Below are 22,659 nucleotides of genomic sequence, written 5' to 3'. Positions count from 1 at the left end.
AGTGAATACATACTAAGAATTGTTCACTCCTATGTATGCGTGAACCACTACCACTACTACCGCTACTTAGGCCCTGTCCACACGTAGCCGGGGATCTGACAAAACGTAGATATTTTTCTACATTTTGGCCTGTCATCCACACGAAAACGGAGTTTTTTCACACGAAAACGGATCTTTTTAAAAACTCCGGCCAAAGTGAAGATCTGCGTTTTCTCCGTTTTGGGTGTCTGCGTGTGGACAGACAAAACCGGAGTTTTAAGGTCCGCAACGTCACTTTCCGCGACAAAAAAATGCTGACATCACGTGTGCGACCTGTGTTTACACTAGCCGACAGCATGGATGCCCTCAGAGCTGCGCTCGCTTTATCAATTGTCCAAGCGCTTTTTGCTTGTTTGTTTTTGCAAGCGGAATTACTGCTCCTTGCGGAAGACCACAGACGAAGGACGAGGTTAAGAACGGGGGAAGTACTGCCGCCTACAGGTCTGGCATGTCCTTAACAACGTATTTATCCGGGTACGTGTGGACAGTTCTTTTTTTAAATGAGGTGGTGTGGATGCAAGTTTTTGGAGGGGCGGATATTCGTTTAAAAAAAATGGCTACGTCTGGACTAGGCCTTAAAGTCTCTTTCTGGAGTATTTCTCTTATCCGATGGCACCATCTAGTGGCTGACAAGCATATCACACAAAAAGTCTGTTGTTCTGTTTTTTTAAGATGGCGACTTCACGTTTCTGTTTGTAAATGTGCTTCTGAAGCTGACAAAAAGAGTTAAAACACGTTGTTTTACGAGTATTATTCTCATGTCATGTTGTGTTTTCCTGTATTTATATTTTAGAGACTTTCTTGTCCATGAAAAGTTCATCAACTCTGCATCAGCCGAGGTATTCCTTAAATTTGAAGCATCTAAGCGGTACGTTAACGCTATTGGTTAGTTCTGGTCGGTGCTCAGTTTCCTATTGCACGGAGCTCTGCAGGCAAGGCCGGATTAACCATATGGACAACTGGGCAATTGCCCAGGGGTCCACAAACTCTAAAGGGCCCAGGCCCAGGGCAGCAGGGGCACGAGCAAAATACTGTATCTGTAATCTCCCGCTTTATATTAAACTAGGGTGACCATACGTCCTCTTTTCCCCGGACATGTCCACTTTTCACTCTCTGTTCGGGTGTCTGGTTTTTCATCCAGGAGCAGGGATTGAATTATGGGGAAGCCGGATATCCTACACATCCAGGGAGAGCCGGAAAAAGACGTTTCTACCTATATTACATCATTATGGACTCTCAGTGTACCGGGGGTTCTTTTGAGCAGAGAGCACAGAGAGCGGCAGAGCGCTAATCGTTGGTGCGCTCCAGGCTGCTGCGTCCAGAGCACGGTCCATTCTCAACGTGGCGCAAACCAAAAACTATAATGAACACACGATCGTTCATGTCCGCACGTTCTCTACTTTGTATTATTTGTTCCTGAAGCGCTCTGCTACTGCGGAGCTCATCACCTGTGCTGCGGCGATTTCACCTCACTGACGCAGCATCGAAACGCGCACTTCACTTTGCGGTTAGGAGATCCCTTTGATCTGCTCAAAATGAGGTGAAAAAGTAAGAATCCAGGCAGCAGATTTTCTGGAGAGTGTAGAGGAGATGGAAGATGCCAATCAATACATGTGCAGAGTGGGAGGGAACTGAACATGATATTGAAATAAACACAATGAAAGTGGTGACAAGTCTTCAGATTTGAATATTTTAACATTGATCTACAGTTACCAGCCCAGAGACACTGGCAGCAAATTATTTGGTGAATTGTTACATAAATCAAAGTACTGCCTTGGTCATGTCTAATTATCCTCCTTTTGTTTTTCATTACCCTGTTTTCTTTAACTCTGTTTTGACCAACAAAGAGCACCAAAGATACCCGAAAAGTCCTCCATTTATAATTATAAAATGACTTGGAATTCCTTGTCTAAACGTTTATACGTACACCCGACAAGCAAGGAAGCACGCTTTAGTGGCGCTTTAACTTTATGGGTTTTGCTTCAAAGGGTACATTTATGGTCACCCTGGGAAGACCCCCTCACCCAGTGTGGTCTGGTACAAACAGGTAGATCTTACAGGAGGTTTAAGAGGAGAACACATGGCTGTAAAGTCAATTCCCTCTTCCCCTACGCCCAACAGCAGCTCCAGTAGAATTCCTTCACTGACGATCGTAGTTCCCGATCACTATCCTAAACACACAATCACACAAGTCTGCACAAAGGACGTTTTTAAAGGACTCTCCTAGTCTCTCATCAACTTTTTGCCACTCCCTCTTTGGTCTCTGCACAGCTATGAAAATGTATCAGGTAGAACACAAGCGTAGGACACTCGCTTAACAAACACACCCACCAGAGCTCTCAACTACACGTCTTTCACATGATTTCCAACTTGTAATTAGATCTCTCACACACACACGCACACACACGAGCACACACACACACACACACACACACACACACACACACACGCACACACACACGCGCGCACATACACACACACACACACACATTCCTCTGTGGTGTTTGAAAACAGTCATGCTTTGTCTGTTAATTGTTAAACTGACATAACGATAAAAACATTAAAGTTCAAATAAAGTCTGGATGCCACATACTACACTGCTTCAATTCACCAGAAAAGACTTGGTCCTCTGTTTCTCTGTGTGTGTGTGTTTATTGTGATTCCACATTCTCACGGTGCCACAAGCCTGCCAATCTGAAATGTGAACACTAATCTCTGCCCTCCGCACAGCGAAGCTCTGAAAATTCTATTCTTTGCAGTGTTTAAACCACGATCCATAAAACCGTAACGTCTGACTTCCTGGCTTTTGACCGTAATAATTCAGTCAGCTTTACAGAAGTCAACAACACAAACGTACACAACCGTGTCTGACTATCTTACCTACCTTAAATAATTTTCAAGCTAGAGACTTCATTTTATTTTAATCAAAGAAGCATACATTGTGTTTATGTATTTAGCAGACGCTTTAGTCCAAAGCAACTTACAAGTGATAATCAAGCCAGCAAATTGTTTTACGGAGCATTTCCTTTTGGTCGCTTCTCTCACAGAAAATGGGTTGTACGTGATGGGTGAGTGTGGAGTGCAAGACCTGGTGGGATTACCAGGGTCCTAGCCTGGCTGTGACGATATGGACCTGAGGTTGGGGCTACATACAAACACCTGCTAGCTGGCAACCCATGGTGCTCAGCCAGGCCATGACCAGACTGGTTAAATAGGCTTGTCAGTGAGCCCACCACCTGCAGGATGAGCATGAAGGGTCCAGTGCATTGTGGATTGAGTAGAAAACCAGAGTGAAACCTTTGGTGCTCCAATCCCAAGACTGACATTTGGGGCATGAAGGAGTGACAGGAGCGGAGCAGGAACTTGTGGAAGCAGTTGAGTGGTACTGCCTAGGCTTAGTTGGACTCGACTAAAATCATAGGGTTGATTCTGGAACCCAATATCTTGAGAAGGGTTGGACTTTCTTCAACATTCGAGTTGCTCTAGACCAGGGAGTCGCAATGTGCATCCATCTGATGCGGCTCTGTGTGCTTGTAAAATAAAGAATGAATATTTAATTAAAATGTATTTTATTTATAAAATAGGTATGGCATAGTTAGGAGGAACTGCCGCCTGATCAGAACCCAAGTGCAGTTTAGTTTTTAGACTGGTGGGGAAGTCAGATGTTGGCCATGAGGCACAGATGCCAATGAAATCAGGATGCCAATGAGTAAACTTGGTACTGGGGTATCCTAAATTGCAAGGTGATGATTGATTTTGTACAGGCATCATCCAACCTGTGGCAATATGCTTTGAACACTCAGGTTAATAGAGGAGCTGAGCTGTCAACTAATGTTGGGTTGGACCAGATACCAGGAGAAGATGCCACATAAGAGGACACTTAATAGTATTATGAGGATTTGCTGGAACGGCTGATCAGTCATCTGTCCTGGGCTGCAGAAGGCCCTCTGGTCAGTTAGGACACTCTTGTTTGGGTTCAAGTTGAATCTGTCTTTATCCTCTTGTTTAACTGGTTTCCCACAACTGACTGTTTCAACCTGAAAATGTACTTGGGTCAAAATTTAACAAATTAATTCAACTAAACAACGAAATGCAGTTTAATGTAAATAATGTTTAATTCAAATGAAAATTAAATGAACTGCTTCAGCACGTTACAGCCACAACGTTTTCTATATGCTTGAGTTCTAAGCAGAAATTCATTAAATATTTTTCCACATTTTAGAAAACATAACTAAAGTATTTCGTTGCTCTGTGAGGAATGATGCAGCAGCAAGATATTCCATTTGTGTAGCAACATTTCAGGGGTTGGCCATTTAAGCAAAATAGATCCTCTTGACATGAACATGGCGGATAAAAGACTGAACTGAGCATGTCTATGAGAGCGATCGTCCAACCACGGAGTGATAAAGCAGAGAATCGATCATACAGTACTAATGGATTAGGAAGGTCTAGCTAGATGCTCTGATATCTGTTAGCTGCTTCCATGTGTCTCTTTAAATAAGTAACATACCACGAATCAATATGTGGCAATCTGACTCACTAAACATTCAACCAGCCAGAGATCAATAACACTTTGCATACCCTCCCCCACCCCCTTACGGGCTTAATATGACAGAAGAAGAGTGATGGAGGAAGCACACACACACACACACACACACACACACACACACACACACACACACACACACGTGCACGCACACGCACAAGCCTCTAAAAGAAAATGAGGAAGTGCCTCACAAAAAGGCAGCATCTGCCTCTGTGCTCAAAGAGCAAGCAGCGAGGAGAATAAAGACCCTCACATTGATGTTGCCCATCAATACACAGGAGTGCAAAAGGAGAGCAGCGAACATCTCCTCCACTTGACAAACTGACATGCTCTGCAGGAAAATACTTCAGTCTGCCTCGGCTGCCAAGACTAACCTCCAGGCCAAATTCATCTGATGCCAAAAGTCACTCAAGCATTTTTTTGTGCTTGCTTCATTCACCAAGGAGAGAACCTAGCTGAGAAATATCACCCCTCTTGACCAAAGAGCCATTCACTGATTCACCGGGTGGTGATGGGATCAACAGGAGCTCAATAACAGTTTTTTTTAACTGTCTATAGTAGTAAAACAGCACACTTTCATATTTATAACAGATTTCACGAGTCATGCAGGCAAAATTGTTCTAATGAGAACAACAAACAGAGTCTTGGCTTTGTGGTGACAGGTTTGATGCCTTGCTCAAGAGGCTGGTGCAAAACAAAACATGTATTTCAGATTATAAATCTTTAAATAGAATGCCATTGGTGTTGAAATCTGAGAAAATATTTGTTTGCATTGCTGCTTTACGGTTAAGATTACAGGTCAGTTTTATTACGTGACCCTTTTTAGGTGTGCTAAAGAGTTGCAAAGATGATCATCACAATGTTTTCATCACAAAATCCCACAATACCTTAAGTCATTATGTTATTTCATGTTACTCAAGGCAGCAATTTTTTGTACAGCTGAAACGAATCAATGAATGGTTTCAATTAGGCCTGCACGATATTAGGAAAACCTGCGATATTCGATAACAGTGCTTAACCCTCTGATGCATGAATTATGAGATCTTCAACCATGATTTTTAAACAATTTTTTTCATTCATCTTTAGGTGTGAATGAAACACATTTCAACAAATATTTTTGGTGACATTTTGTTAATTTACAAATAATTTATTAAATGTCCATCTCAGTGGACAGCGTGCATTCTGAACATGAAATATGTTGGCTTGACTTACTGAAGTCCAAATGGAGGGGCTCACATGCCATAAAGTCTTCAACAGCTGTGCTTAATGGCAAACAGAAATAAATAACAATTTTGAAAACCTGTCCACTGTAGTGACCATTATGCATCAAAGGGTTAATATTGCGATATCGATATTACTCACGATAAATGAACAAATACTAAAGTATGCAGTGTTGATGTCATCTGGCATGTGATGTCTGCTCGGGGTTCAAAGCAAACAAAAACTAATGCATGAATTCCATTACAACATAACATTTTTATTGCAAAAATATGCAGCTGCACCTGCTACTGTATTAGCAGCAAAACAACAAACTGCATGCATGCAGTTTCTCAGTGACTTTAAAACATCACCTCCACCATAAAACTTTTTCTGATGCTCCAAATACAGAAAAACATCCCTTACCAGGGTTTTTAGAACAAATAAATAAAATCAGAAAATAAGTTTAAATGTTAAAAATAGTTAACATCACTTAAATGCAACAGCAAATTCTCTCATTGCTACTGAGCATTTTCTCCACTTATGTGGTTATGATGTAAGGCTGTTGCTGTAATTGGGAAGTGAACTGTGCTGGGCCAAACTAGGAGAATATTGAGATTTTCTGAGGGAAAGAGAAAATTAATTGTCTACCTTTCAGAAGAGAAACTGGCAAAAAAAAAACCTACATGGAAAATATGTGAAAACGTTTGGTTTTAACCCCAAATTGAACAAGTTTACCTAGATCTTAAAAAGCAGCTCAGATGATGAAACTGCAACTATGATTCTGATAACAAGCTAACAAGTTGAACTAGCTACTCTAAGATAACCGGCTAGCAGAGCTTCTGACTGACAGTTTATGTGCAGCAGCAAATCAACTATCCTGATTAACAAGGTTATAAAGGCTCATAAATGAAAAATCACTTTGATGTGTGGGGGAACTTTTCCAGGCCCTCTTTAGCAGGGTGGGACTGGGAGGAGAGTGCTGTAGCCTTTTTGTTAGAAGCTAACCGGAGCCTGGGGCTAACATCACCACCCGGTGGAACACTAGCTACATGAAGGTGGGTTGGTTCACCGGCACGTGTCGGAGTCAGCCCGGTAAAATGATTAACGGCACTAGGGCTGCAACAAACGATTATTTGGATAATCGATTAATCGGATGGGGTCTCGACACGATTAATCGATTAATCGGATTACATAGGGACATTTTTAAAAACTGCTAGGGAAACGTTATTTTTCTCCTTCCTTCACTTTATTAAACACAACATTATTAGAAAACAGTTCAATAGCAGAAAAACAACATGCCATCACCTAAATTGTCTTATAAGGTGTATAGACAGAGACCCTAAGCTACACCTATCTGTGACCTAAAATGCTTGGTCCAAGTTAAACAGCTTAAAGAGCAAGTCAACCCCTACCAGAGTCTAACTCCACTCCCACTTCATGTTTGAAAAATGCAACACATGCTGTTGCCTGGCAGACCGAGAGGGCGGAGCTGCTAACAAACACACACTCAGGCTCACAACAGCATTGTGACATCATAATGTACCAGTTTACATCATAGCATACTTCTTAGCCAATAGCGGTGGCAGATTTAAATTAAAATACAGTGCAGAGTTTTTACCTGACAACGGCACAACACTGCCAGTTTTAGGCAGAATATTTAAATTTTAACTAAGATGCACTGAAGTGCCAAATTATTGACGACACGTGTCTGCAGCACGATTAGACACTCGTTTATTTAGTTTATCAGCAAAAAACAAGTTTATTTGGGGGTGACTTGCTCTTTAAGGGCAATTCTCATCTGTTTTGTTTGATCTCATCTGTAGACATTTATTATAATTGGGGATGTCAAACAACTAATTTTTAAATGTAATTAAACATAGGCTGTGAGTTAATCAAAATTAATCACTATTTCCAAAAATGACTGAAAAATACCAAATAAAACAAAAGTAAATGAATGCCATCCTGCTTGTGATGATGCCCTGGGCAACTGCCATAAAGTCACATCAAGAAATGCTGCTGATCATTCCAATGATCCCAAATAGACTCACATTAGGCCACATGAAAGCAACTGAACCCAAAAATATATTAACCAGTATATAACTGCACTCACACAACAGCCTGCAGCAACAGTTAGGACTTCTCCCTCCCTTTTAAAAGCGTTTTCGCTTCTGAGGACATTGTGGTTGTAAAGCCACATGTTAGTAGTCTGGCCCCGGTGTGATCAACCAGTTTCTGCGGGAATGTGACGGCGGAACCGGTTCGCAGCAGCGCGAGTCCCCCCCACCCCCCCATCTAATAGCGTTGCGCTTACAATTTTATAGACTTTTTTTTTTAACGAGCTTAGGGCATGTCTAGCCTGTGTAATAATCCGGGGCTTGGGTGAATCACTTTTGAAAAGTTTTTAACTTACCCGGACACCGAGCTCTCTCCTTCCTCGCTGATGATTCTGACATGCTTGCGTTTAAGACGCTGCATCATCACCGTAGTATCCCCGTGCCATGCTAAGTCTGACCTACAAACGTTGCATGTCTTCGCCTGATTTAACTGAAAATGCTCCCAAACTTTAGAAGTTTTTACTTTTTTGGGGTCTCGCTGCTTCTGCCATGTTCCTCTAACAAACACCTGCCGGCTCTCCACCGGTCTGTGCTCAACGGCGGGCGGGAGGGGAGGGGGCTTTTGGAAGAGTTGCGCAACACAACGAATCGATGACGCAATTCGTTGCCAACGCTTTTAGTAATCGATTTTCATCGAATATATCGATTCGTTGTTGCAGCCCTAAACGGCACCCAGCGGACTCGCGTTCACGTTTGAAAGCAGCGCTGATTCCAAAAACCTCAGCACAAAGTGCGTTCGTTGCTCTGAGCCAGCATGACGAACAAGGGAACGGTGCAGCTAACTTTCCATCCTAAGGGTCTACGTAGGGGGCGGGCGTATTACATGAACGGACCCATCTGATTGGCCGCATATCTGAAGGGCGACATTTGATTGGTCAAATAATACTTCCGCGTAAAAAACAGAGCTGGTTTACAAAAAGTTGATGTATGACACGGATGGAAATGTTGAACCAAACATTTATCGCCGTTTTTGACGTGCTTTGCGATGGGCCTATCGCACGTCCTGTTATCGCGATGACGATAATTTTTCTATATATTGTGCAGCCCTAGTTTCAATTGTTCAATTCCAGCCCTAGTTTCAATTGTTCAATTCATTAAATCCCTCGACTAATTTTTTACTGATATGAAGTGTCATTAAATGTGCGCACCACAGCCTGAACACATTTTACTGGTGCTCAACGCGGAAATCTACTGTAGGAGCTGTGGAGGAATGTAGAGAAACTAGCAAAGACACAACCCATTTTAAAGGCAGAAACAATCCAAAGTTTGGAAACAAAAGTGAAATTACAGGTAGATTGGCTAATGCTAATGCTAGAGGGTAGCACGCTAACGATGGCTGTGAAGGACTAAACTCTACAAGCAGAAGAAAAATTCCCACCAGCCCGCAGCGATATGAAGCAGAACCGCAGCTACGAGTCTGCTCCACACACCATTGCAGGCTTATGGCAAGCCCTTGTAGCATGTAATTCACAAAAGTTTCTATCTCTGAATACAATTTAGATGGGATTATGGTGCCAACCCATACATAATAAAACAGGTATGGCATACTGGCTAGTACTGTGTGAGGTTAGGGAACAATGGGACATTTTTTGCAACAATGCCTCATGCCCAAATTCTGGTATAACAATGTGCATTTGTAATTTCTGTTTCTTTGGGCTCAAAACCACCACTTCACCTAGAAAAACAGGTTAATATGTCCATAAATTGACATTTACAAATGACATTTTTTTATGTAGAATGTGAAAGGTCTTTAGGTAAAAACAGCATCCATGTTTTTAAGTTTGAGTAACTTAAAGGTGCATTATGTAGAAATGAAGTAAAAATGACATCCTGTGGTAAGATTTGGTCACTGCAACCACTTTAAACAACTCTGGAACTTTTTGCCGGCCATCGTCAAATTAGAAATTGTCGGCGCTGCGGTATTAGCTCGCAGGACCCACTCACTAATGGTAAACAGTAGTTACGTTTACGTTCCTTTGTTTTCAAAGGAGAAAAACTGAAAATCCCCGTGAAGAGCAGAAATATGTTTCAGTATAATCGTCCTTCCAAAATGACTGAAATATTAGACTCTTTTGGGATTTTCTCACTCTAAATTTATGTGTTATATTCTTACATACTGCACCTTTAAAAAAGAATTATAGCAAATTTCTCAGTTTTTAAGGGGAGAGACAGACGTTTACGGCACAAACAGAGACTTACTGCATCCATCCTCATCGCTGTGGTCTCCACAGTCGTTGTCTCCATCACATTGCCACTGGGCAGGAATGCAGGTACACTCCCCAAACGCACTGACCGCACAAGTAAAGTGGTTCTTCCCACATGAACAGTCAGCGCTGCCATGAGCACCTGAAACACACAGAGAACGAGAAGATTAGAGCTGATCAAGTTCAGTTTAACAGAAAAAGATGGAGATTGCATAATTTATCGTGTTTTTTATTTAAAGTCTTTGTATAATAATAATACATCAAACTTGTATAGCGCTTTTTAGGTCACTCAAAGACGCTTCACAGAACTGCAATAAACACATAATAAAACAAAATTGCATAGATGATGTGTCCAAAGCTTGAAAGATGTGGTTTCCTAATTTATTCAATACATTTGCAGTTCTTGTGTGTAAATCAATGCCTTGAGTCATTAAAAAAAAGCTATGATGCTCCTGTTCTGAGAAGCAGAGATTTGCTGGTGCAGAGGTGGGCAGAGGATAGCAGAATTGCTCATTATTTTTTCATGACACCTTGCTTCGATTGGCTAACAGAACACATGTTGCAAAGTCACTACCATCAATGCACTCTTCGCTCTTTCGCTCCTCACAGCAAAAAGTTTTTTAAAAAGCCTTCCCGTGGGCAGACATGAGCCAAGATGAGTGAGGTCATGAATGCAAATTCACAGTGTGACATCACAGTGTGAGGATTTTCAAATCCTAGCATTTCACCATCTACTTTCTATCAGAAGCTAAAACAGGAGATTAGTAGGAGATTATTTTCATGCTCAGCCTGCATGAAAAACAGGTAGATTGGCTAATGCTAATGCTAGAGGGTAGCACGCTAACGATGGCTGTGAAGGACTAAACTCTACAAGCAGAAGAAAAATTCCCACCAGCCCGCAGCGATATGAAGCAGAACCGCAGCTACGAGTCTGCTCCACACACCATTGCAGTCAGTCACTCTGACTGATTATATTCAGAAATAATCATTAAATAAAATAAAATAAATTCAGTTAAACACACCTTTAAGGACCACTGCCAGATGTTGAAATTTTACTTTGTTGTGACTATTAATGTTATGATTTAAGGCTAATAAAAACACACCTTTCACTAAAAGTAGGAATTTTAATAGGGGTTATGTAAACAGCTTCTTTAAGTATGTGGTTCAACTAATTCCCCTAAAATGGTTTACTGTTGAAATAATTAAAATAAAGATGAATAACTTGTTTTTCTGTAGACTTTTAAATAAGATAATTCAGAGCTAGACACATTTTATAAATTAATTCAAAGATTTATCATAGACAATGTCACACTTAAACAAAGCTGCCTTATCAGAAGTCGGGTTGTTTGTTGATGTTGAGGACCTACTCTCATTTACGCCGACTTAGAATAAGTAACTTTAGCAAATAGGAGGGGGTTATAATTTATGGGGAACAATTTTATTATGAAAACAAATAAAAACTATTTTCTGCATCAATTACCTTATTTTAGATTTATATTTTAGCCAAGAATTTTTACTTGACAAAAGTCTACAGAAACCATGTTTAAATATTCAAAGCACAAATGTAAAAGTGTGATCAAATATGAAGCTACAATTTATTAATGACATGTTTTCTTTGCTAAGCTTAATTCTCATGAATAGCAGACACTTTATAGACTTCTTTTAAACACCATGCATCCACGTGTACCAAAACAATAGATATCCTCTAAAACACAAAGAAAAGCTGAGTATAAATCTAATCCCCCGATGTGTAACCACAGCTTCATAAAAACACATTTTATTTTGATTCTCAGCAACACAAAACCAGAAGGAGTAAATAAAGATTTACCATCTGTATGTTGGTGTGTCAGCTTTACTAAAACTGGCCTGCCACAACCCAACGTTTCTTGGAGTGTGTGTGTGCGCGCGCATGTGTGTGTGTGTGTGTGTGTAAATATATATGTGTGCATGTGTGCGTGGTTCCTGGCCTCCTCACAAAGGCATCAGTCAACCCAGGAGGGCCTGGCAGGGAGAGCTCAGTAACCTTCAGATCCCTCCCACAGCACTAAATTAATGGCCTCTTTCTTTTCATTTCCCTCTTTCTTGTCTTTCCACAATCCTCTCTTCACATTTCCCCCTAAGCTGCCTCCCTTCCTTTCTCCTTTTCCCCACTTTCCCCCATTCCTTGTTTCCAGAACTCCCCACTAATGGGAAAAGACGGATGACGTAATCCAAGTCTTCCTGTCTTTAAACTTGTCTTTCTAATTTTCTTACGCAGTCTCTAATTCCTCCAGTCCTCGCAGCCCGGAGGTAGAGACGAACCCCGAGAGACAAAAGCCATTCACTGACACACCACTGACATACTCATCAGTCTAGCATGTGTAACTCATGCTGCAGAGTTGTAAGAGCTGTTCGATTGTAAGAGTGAGTATGTGTGTTTGTGTGTGTGTTTGTGTGTGTGTGTGTGTGTGGGGGGGGGGGGGGGGATTAAAAGCCTGTGAGCTGCAGCAGAAGTCTTGTCAATGTGAAGCCACATCACAGATCCTGCATTTGTCAAACATGCTTTAAAAAGCAGAGGTCACTCGCTCTGACCGGAGCCAAGGAAACTACCAGGGTTTTGCTGCAAGCCGCCAACCACACCAGACCGCAGTCCTCCATGAGTGAATCTAAAACTGTTTAGCTCAAACTGTCTAGAGCAATCAAAGACCTATCCCATCTGAGAAAAACCTGCCAGAAAACAGAAGCACTTCAAAGTAGAGAAGTGCCGATTCATCATATAACTGATGCATCGCTATAGGGAGCCTAAGTCACGCCCATCTACTTCCGGACCATGGGTCCCCGGAAGAACAGAAAAAGTGAATGCAAGTCATTGGGGCTAAAAACAATATTTTCTAATTCTGCTTGTTATGTACCATGGATTTTACATATGATGTCCATGAATTTTAAAGACGTATTTTGATGCCAAGAATGTGTTTATTTTTGAGCAGTGAGAAACGTTACTTTAGGTTTTGTGTGAAAATATGTCAGGGACTGCAAAATCCCCATCACCAAAGTGATGTCATAGAACCAAACACGGAGAAAAACAGAGGGAAAATGGCTGTAGGTTCAGCAAACTTCAAATCCTTCCTTCAGGAGGAAAAAACAGCATAAATCTGGCCGTGTGGTAAGTAGCAGCTATGCTAGACAGGAGATTATGGAGGGACGTCACATATGCGACGTGCCAATGTCTGATTTGTAGTCATTGTAACGTCTTGGTAACCACAAAAGCTTACAAGCTGACAAATCTCAAAGTACGTGACTGGCGTGGTCGAAACATGCAGTCGGTCACCCTTAGTAAAGCGGCTCGTTAGTTCGGCTCCTGACAAAACACGGTTTTTATCTGATTTTAATGATTTTTTTACTTTTTCGCTTGGACATTGGGCGCAATAATCGCATACAGCTTTTTTAAAACGCCGCTCGGTGTGCAGTTTTAATTAGTTATCAATTGTTTTAATTGCATGGTTTTACTTAAGCGGTAGTGTGTGGGACGTACCTGACAACTCTTCCCCCCTCACCATGCCTCCCCTCACCTGTAGCCCTGGCTGTGACAGCTGTCTCAACCTCACTCGAAGAGTCATTGAACTAGAGCAGAAAATTACAACTCTTCAGCAGACCCAGGAAAATACAAGCAACTCTGTTGTTATCCAGGGTTGGACCTTCTCTGCCGCCACCAGCGCCCAACTAGCTGATATGGTTCCTTTCCAGCATGAAGAGGTTACGGAGCGGGGATCCACCATAGGGTCGCTGATGGGACTTGGGGTTCCGAATGCCCATGCCTCCCCTGCTGCAGAGGACGATCGCTGGGTTCAGCAAGGGGCGAAGCCTAAAGCCCCGACCAGCTCCACTCCAGTTGTGTCGGGTGCCTGGTCCACAGTTGCGTCCAGCCGCGGTAGGGGAGCATGGGGGGCTTGCCGCCGCTCTCCTCCCTCCCGCCTGACACTGACCAACAGGTTCAAAGCCCTGGATCAAGACTTCCCCCCTCTGACAGCTCCCGGACCCCACCGCTCCGCAGGATCACCGCTCGAGTCATCTCAGCTCTCGATGAGGCAGCAGCCAAGCTCCTCCAGCCTTCCAGCCAAACCATGGATCACAGCTAGAACTAGATGAGGAGTTCTTCATTTCACCCCGGACCCAAGGAACGCGTCTGCTGTACCGACAACACGTCGCAGTAGCCCTGAAGATGCTCCTCTGCCTGGACCTCAGCATGCGCGAATTTCCGGCAACAGCAATCAGCACGCTGACACGCCCACCACGCTCATCATCGGGGATTCAATCATCAGGAATGTAAGGATGAGAGGAGAGCTCACTCTGTCCTTCCCTGGAGCAACGGTAAAGGATATTGCTGCAAAAAACCCTGGTCTCCTTGCTCTCCATCCACATGTGAGTAAGGTTTTTATCCACGCTGGAACTAATGACATCAACAAGCAGCAATCTGAGCTTCTGAAGCATGATTTTATCCACCTTTTTAACCTTTTAAAAAACTCAGATGTGTCTGTTTATATCTCTGGACCCACTCCCACCCTTGACAGAGGAATTGGTTGTTTTAGTAGACTTTTATCTTTGAACACTTGGCTCTCCTCTGCCACCGTGATGCACAACATCGGTTTTATAGATAATTTTAACATCTTCTGGGGCAGGAGGCACCTGTTTGGGGCAGATGGGCTCCATCTAAATAGACAGGGTACACGTGCCCTGGCAATGAGTTTGGCATGTCCATGACCGCCACTATCCACAACGCCATGGCCTGCTGCCCCCGCCATTTCCATCCCGTCCTCCCACTCAACCACACCCTGATGTCCAGCTAGTCCCTGCTCCTATGACCCCAGCTATGATTTTAACAGTTATTCAAATATTGGACTTGGACCTCACACCAGCGCACTAATTCCTGTTATTGTCAGCTGAGAGCGGCCTAATCACCATAAAACAAACAAACGCAACCACAGTAATCTTAAACACTTACCAGTAGTTCCACTTTCACACACACTCTCTCCAGTTACCATTAATATGGCACTTTTAAATGTCCGCTCTCTGCTGAATAAAACTTTTATTATTAATTATTTGAGTTTAGATCACAACCTGGACGGTTTATTTTTAACAGAGACTTGGCTGAGTGCAGATGCTCCTGTTGTTCTCACAGAGGTTTCCCCACCAAATTTTAATTTTACTTACTCTACAAGGAACAGCAAAAAGGGAGGCGGTACTGCCTTTATAATCTCAGCAACACTTACCGCCAAACCTGTTTAATTTGATAATTTTAGCACTTTTGAATATAATGCAGCTGTTTTTGGGACTCCTCAAATTTTATGTGTCACAGTTTACAGACCTCCAAAAAATAGCACATCTTTTATAGAAGAATTTTCAGAGATTTATCAAACTTACACAACTCTTACAAGCAAATAATTTTAGCTGGTGATTTTAATTTACATGTGGATAACCTTTTAGACCCTTTGTCGACCGATTTTTAAAATATTCTTAATTATATGGATTTTAGCCAACACGTCACGCAGCCAACTCACAACAGGGGGCACACCCTAGACTCGGTCATTACGCATTGTAATATACAACAACTCTTTGACGACTTGATTATTATTATTATTATCCTGAGCTACTACAGCAATCAATTTCCCTCTGGGATTAATAAAGTATTTTTGAATTGAATTTGAATTGAATGGCCTGTCTACCCGTGTGCTCTCTGTTGTTGATTTGGCTGTCTCTGACCACTATGTGCTTGTCCCAACTCAGAATGTTATCAAAATATATTTTTAACTTTAAAGCATTTTACTGATGTCAAATATTTATAATGAACCACAACTTATGAGGGCACCTAATTGGTTAGAACCAGGACTGATGGGGGAGATGTTCTTGTCCCTCTATTGACCCTTCAGTACCAAGTGAGCTTGGTTTAAGCACCACAGCCTACCTGAGTATTGTTGCTGACCATGCCCATCCCTTTATGACCTCATTAATTTTAATCAGGTGTGTAGGAGCGAAGAAACAGCTAACATGTGCAGGATGGTAGCCCTCGAGGACCGGAGTTGGTGACCCCTACTTTGGGATGTGGTAGAATGAGAGATTCTCATCAGTCAGCAAATCTGTAGTAATTGTGTGATGAAGTCATGACAATGAGAACCAGAACCATCAAGAGATGTTTGCAAAACCTTGTTGAATCAATCACACAAAAACCTGAGGAATCTCAGAAGGCACAAGTGGGTCCAAACCAGTAAAACTGTACATAATCAGTCCAGTAACTACACATGCGTTTAATGCACAAGCACAAATGCAGCTCTTATAATAGATCAGCTCTTGAAAAGAACAATAACTAAACTAAAATGACTATCACCATTAGGAATGAAAACTTTGGGACAATAAACATAAAACGGTTCACTTGTGTGTCCCAATCAGCACCAATAATCACAACTCCAATATCTGAATCTTGAAAAGCTAAACAATCCAGATGATAACCGACGCGACAAATAATAACAAAGGAAAACTCACAGCTCACACTCACTCAAGTGTTAGCTCAAAGCATGACAGTGTCTCAGAACCAGACAAGACGGGCCATTATCTCCGTTGTTCAGAGAAAGCAAGATGCTACTAAAGAAGCAAAGTGTCAGCAAACTATGTTGTTATGTAAGCCTGCAGTCAAAGGCGCACACTGACTATGCGGCAGCCAGGCCTGGCAGCATCGTGTCTTTGGAGTGCCAGCGTGACGAGCCTCTGATACATCACACTGATAACAAATCACATGCAAGACTCTATGCTACAGACAGAAGGTGGCTTTGAAGTCTATGAACAGGTTTAGCAACGAGTCTATTTATTAAGGGCAGTTCATGTGGAGCATGAACACAACTGTCATTTCAGATGTTCACTGATATAATGTGGAATTTCTTTGAACTTAAAAATGAAAGCCAAGAAACCAACGGAAGCATCTGACAACAAAAAACCACGGGAGTTGAACTTCATCATCTTTCTTTTACCTCCAGAAAGGCAACAGGAACAGGGTTTCATGTAAAGTTTAGATGTTTGTTTAAATTAAATCAGGCTGTCTCTCAACTTTTTGATTTCTGATAATAAATTATTGTAAAAAAAGAATCATTTGCAAGTAATTTGATGCATGAGATAGCAGTTTCTTTTAATAATATTTTACAAAGCAAATAATCTGTTGCTGGTGAACGTGTGAACAGCAAAAAAGTAAAAAAAAAAAAAAAGTAAATAAATAAAAATAAGGCATTTGGCTGAGAAGATAAACACAGGTGTCAAGTTAAGCTTTTCTCCTAGCCACTACTCTGCTGGGTCCACCACCTCCAGCCCCTTGGTGAGAAGATCTGGACAGCCGGGCCCCGTCTTCTCAGTTTACTCAGCTACAAACTTCTACATGAATACGTCTCGCACTTTGCCCTTGTCTGGTGAAACTAAACTATTTGAAGTAAAATGTATTTTTTCCTACACCACTGTTTAAATCTCTATAATTAAAACTGAAAGAAGACAAAGCCTCTCCTGAAAAATAAGCTTCTACTTCAGAGTTTGATGCTTCATTTGGAAGCTGATTAAAAATAAATAGGGTTTTATATATCTCAATGCAAGTGTACTTCTCTAACAAAATCCACCTAATAATTTATAAATGAAAACATTTTTTACGCAATTCAATTAGTTGAAAGAAAAAAAACGGATTGGTTTGTTGTGCCCCAACTTGAAAAAGGTTTCTGTATGAGGAACAGCTGGTCCAGTAAACAGCAATCACTGTTATTTGAGTATAGACTACGCCTCATCCAGACAGTCAAAATATATGGACTTCAACTTCTGGACGTTAAATTCAATTATCCAAAAATGGGTGATCCAAAACAGAAGAGGCATTTCAACACACACACACACACACACACACACACACACACACACACACACACACACACACACACACACAAATAAAATGTATTGTTAGGATTAGAGGTAAGGAGTGAAGGTATTTTGTTCAGGAGTGATGGTAAGATGCTGTGAGACAGAGACCCAACAGATGAGGGTTTTGTCTCCAGTAATCATATGTACAAACTCAGAAGGTGTGAAAAAGGTGACCAAAATCAACCAACCAAGTATCCGTGTCACAGACTGTGCAAATAGTCACCATCCATCAGCAGTTCGTGGGTTTTCAGAAGTTTCTTTAATGACAAAAATTTTAGAGGAGATGCACATCAGTCAATATGGCTGACAATTTTAAGTTTTAGTTGGACTTTTTGTCAGGCTTGGAATATTAAAATATCCTACATTAGTAATGCCTGAGGGTTTTTTTCATAAACACTGTTATACATATTTTGCAGAACAGTTGTGTCTTTTAAAGATGTCCTTCACTCATATTTTAAATACATTTGCAGTGGTCTCTAGTAGGACTGAATGCCTCGTAAGTTGTACTCAGGGGTCAAAATGGCTCAGGTGCACCAGTTTTGGCATGGAGAAGTCAGCTGGAGAAAGTCGCTTCAGACAACAGGAATTACAATGGCAATAATGGAATTAACGGATAAAATATCAACAGCAATTGACAATAAAAATGTCTTTGTTAGTGTTTTCATTGATTTGAAAAAAGCTTTTGACGTCATTGGTCACACAAGGTTACTTCAAAAATTACGTCAGTATGGAATAAGAGGAGTGGCTCATCAATGGGTTAAAACTTATTTAGAAAAAAGGAAACAGTTTGTTCAGATAAAGGACCATACATCAAAACTATGTGAAATTAATTGTGGAGTGCCACAAGGGTCGGTTCTCGGACTAAAACTGTTCATTTTGTTTATTAACGACTTGGTAAATGTATCTAAGACACTCGGTACACCAGTACATTCTATTTGCAGATGATACAACACTGTTTTACTCAGGATCAAATATTGAGGAGGTGGCTAAAGTGATGAATGATGAACTGATTAAAATTAAAAACTGGTTTGATATAAATAGATTGACACTGAATCTTAAAACAGACAAATTTGATACTGTTTAATGATAAAAAGAACAGTGATGTGTCATTGGAAATAGATGGGATTGCAATTCAAAGAGTAAAATAAACTAAATTTCTTGGAGTTCTTATTGATGAAGACTTGTCATGGAAATCCCAATTTTACACATAAAAGGTAAAATTGCCAAATCCTTAGGAGTATTACACAGAGTCAAGTTTTTACTGACTAATTCTGGTTTGTTGGCATTGTACAATTCACTGATTGTTCCATACTTGACTTACTGTGTAGAAATCTGGGGAGCAACATACAAAAACTATACACAACCCTTATTTATTTTACAGAAAAGAGCTCTGAGAATCATCAACTATAGTGGCTGTAGAGATCCATCAAACCCATTGTTTATTAAATATAAATTACTGAAATGTCATGATTTAAAAGACTGGAAAATCATACAAACCATGTATAAAGCCAATTTAGGTACTCTGCCAACAAACATTCAGGGGATATTTGAAAAGGGAACTAGTAATTACATGCTGAAAGAAACTGATGTGTTTACAAAACCCAGATTTAGAACTAAAATTAAGGAGTGGAATATATCTGTAAATGGTGTTCAATTATGGAATAATCTTAAAAGGGAAATTAAAAGACTATGTCATTTAATATATTTAAAAATGTACCAAATTGAGTGCACTAAATAATTATGAAAATTTAAATTAAATCAATGATCATGATCGCACTGGAATTTAGAACAGGAAAAAGTTTAAAATGAATCTGTATGTGTGTCTGACAAATGGTAAATATATATAAATTGATTATTTCTACTGGAAAAGGGGGCAGAAATTATAAGATGTTTTTCTTCATTCTGCTCCTTTTGTTCAAATTTGATTTTTTGTAATGTATTTTTTATTGTTTATATGTTTTATTTTGAATGAAATAAACGAAAAAAAAAAATAAAAAAAATAAAAAAATTGGAGTCTTATTTCGTGATATTTGGACAGCTTGCCTTTGATTGGCTAAAAGCGATGCAAATTACGTGTGGCCATTTCTTAGAAAAATGTATTTATGTTGTTAATATTATATTTTAACAGGTTTAAAATATGACTAGCTTCTGGAAACAACTGCAAAGGCTGAGAAGAGACCAGTCTGATCAAAGTCCTTGAAAGACAACTGTGTTATTTGTTGGCAATATTGTTTGATTTGATGAAGCTCCAACCACTGCAAGATATTGAGGCTGCAGCATGTAATCAGTATGTGACATGCTGTCTCCATCATGACTGTGATTGGTCAAATGATGAGGCGTGTGATGTGCTTCAACAGATAGTTTGTGAACAAAATGGATTCCCCTCCATTCTCTGAAAAGTGGGTCTAGCAAAGACCATCTGAACCCCAATCGATGAAATACACCCCATAAAAAACAAACAACAAACAAAAAACACCATGGCAACCTGCAGGAGGGGCAGCAGAGTGTTGCTGGTGGGAGAGAATATCTGGGTTCTCTTTTGAATCTGTTACTGTTACCATCTGACCACGGATAAGAGGAAAAATGGATGGGTGAAGATTATTTAAAGACATTTTTCAAACACTAGAAAAGATCATTAATTACTTCGTGGTTTTTTTCCTGAAACAAAAAAATTAATCAGAGCCCAGTTATCACATTTACATTAAGACTGCTCAACGGGCCTCTTTGACCACTGAGGGCTACGTCAGCAGATGAGTTTTGCATCAGAACAATCGTTCAATAGAAGAAACACAGCAAAGACCACCAAAGATCATTCACTGCTGGGTCAGAATCTGAAACTATCTAAACAGGTCTGCTGGGGAACAAGACAGGTGGTCTCATAAAAGTAAACACCAAGTCTATCCCACAAACCCAAACCTGACCCACCTTCAGGAAGAGCCAGCTCAACCAGAAGCTTCCGCGACGTAGGAGATCTAACCAGGTGATACTCAAGCTCTGTTCCGTCAATTCACCATTTATTCCAGTTAAATGGTTAAAAACCAAGTGTGAAGATTGTAGGAGGCAGCAGCAGGGCCAAGACACACAATGGTCACCTAGCGTAGAGTGCGGGTGGCCACATGCATTGAGCAACGTCTAAAGGCTGTCGGTTAATTAGACATGGACCTCCCGGGAGACTACCTGGAGGGCCAAGGCTGCATCTTTCTTACAGTCAGTTAAAACACCAGGAAAATGGGAATAAGCTGGAATTTTTAGTGTGAGGGACAATTTAAAGAGAAAGACAGGAGCACGGAAGGAATGAGTCAAACCTTTAGTCAGTCTTTTGTCTTCCTGCCACCCCATTTTGGCAATATTGAGCTGTAAAAGTGGAACTTCAGGGAGAGACAGCTGCAACTCAGCATGGTGGCAACTGCTCATTCCAAACTGTTCAAAACTAGCTGCATTCAGCTGCACAGTGCAGTGTCACGCAGCACTGCACACTGAGAATAGACACAACTGGCCTCCCACATCTCTGCCCGGCGACGGTGTTCAACGTCCGTCACATTTCACAGCATGGAACAGCTGAAAACCTGGGATGAATGGCTGACGGTGTTTACAGGAAGACTGCTCACCTGCAGTTCCTGTCACCCAGCACGCACGTGTGAATGTGGATCTCAGTAATGTTTGGGTTCATGTTTAGGACAATATTAATGTATAGATGAGTAGTTAAAATGCTGGCCAAACTTTTGGACAAACATGAGTGACTCATACCGTAACAAGTCACTTTCTCACACTGTGTTTGTCGGCTCATCTGCTCTTACTGTAGATATTTTATTCTTGCAATAAATAATTCACAAATTCTTCTCACATCAAAGCAAGCTGCCAGAGAAAATGTTTTTTTTTTTCCGATCGGACCGATATTAAAAAGAGAGTAAATTGGAAAACATCAGTCTGTTAAGGATTAAGTGATTGAGGCTTTAGTATTGCCTCAGCTGCATTCTGGACCCGTTTTTGTGGATACGTTTCCAGCTAATTATTTTGAAGAAGTCGGTTTATTATTCTGGATTGTGCTCCCATTTAAACGTGCTTAAGAAAGTAATCGTTGGAAAGCCAAAGGTTCAAGAATACCAAGAAGAATCAGGAACAAACTGGAAGAGCAAAAATAAATAAATTTAAATAAACATTTTTCCCCAAATATCGAAAATATGTCAAATGTATTTTCCCTTAAGAGGTGACATTTTTGACCAAAAGTTTCCCTTTGGTTAAGGTTGGTGTAGGAGCTGTTTGAGACCTAAAACTAGTGTTTCCTCTTGGAAACGTTGTGTATCACCTAAAACAGAACAAAAAATGAAATCCAGCTAAACAGAAATTTACTTTTTTTTCCCTTTTCTCCAAAATAAGCAACAAGCCATTCTGAGCTGAGTTTTTCCTGCACCCACCGAGTGTGAAATCAATATTTACTTTTTCTTTCAGGTTTGCTTTGGTCTTCATATAACTTCAGCTTCTCACTGCCCCAGTTTAATAACCACTAGCTGCCTAACGCCAGTATCTCACTGGGGCGCTGTTGCTGATAACTAACAGTATTTATTCTCAATGCTACACTTTTTTTTAACAAGTACAAAAAATATGTGCCTGACAACCCTTCTCCCAAATTAGTCACACAGTC

At 40.8% G+C, this 22,659-nt stretch overlaps 1 protein-coding gene across 7 annotated transcripts in view; it reads right to left on the bottom strand.

Moving 5' to 3' along the window:
• lrp4 (low density lipoprotein receptor-related protein 4) overlaps positions 1–22,659 on the bottom strand; it is a 164,298-nt gene that overhangs the window by 81,373 nt on the left and 60,266 nt on the right. For all 7 annotated transcript variants that reach the window (XM_070554915.1, XM_070554916.1, XM_070554917.1 and 4 more), the window contains exon 2: positions 10,099–10,245. In XM_070554915.1, the coding sequence (XP_070411016.1) occupies positions 10,099–10,245 (147 nt within the window). The remainder of the gene's footprint in view (positions 1–10,098; positions 10,246–22,659) is intronic.

The sequence above is a fragment of the Nothobranchius furzeri genome, chromosome 9, assembly GCF_043380555.1.
Source record: "Nothobranchius furzeri strain GRZ-AD chromosome 9, NfurGRZ-RIMD1, whole genome shotgun sequence".
In the NCBI taxonomy this organism is placed as follows: Eukaryota; Metazoa; Chordata; class Actinopteri; order Cyprinodontiformes; family Nothobranchiidae; genus Nothobranchius; species Nothobranchius furzeri.
Note: the sequence above shows the minus strand (reverse complement) of the source record. Positions and strands in the feature narration are given on the sequence as shown.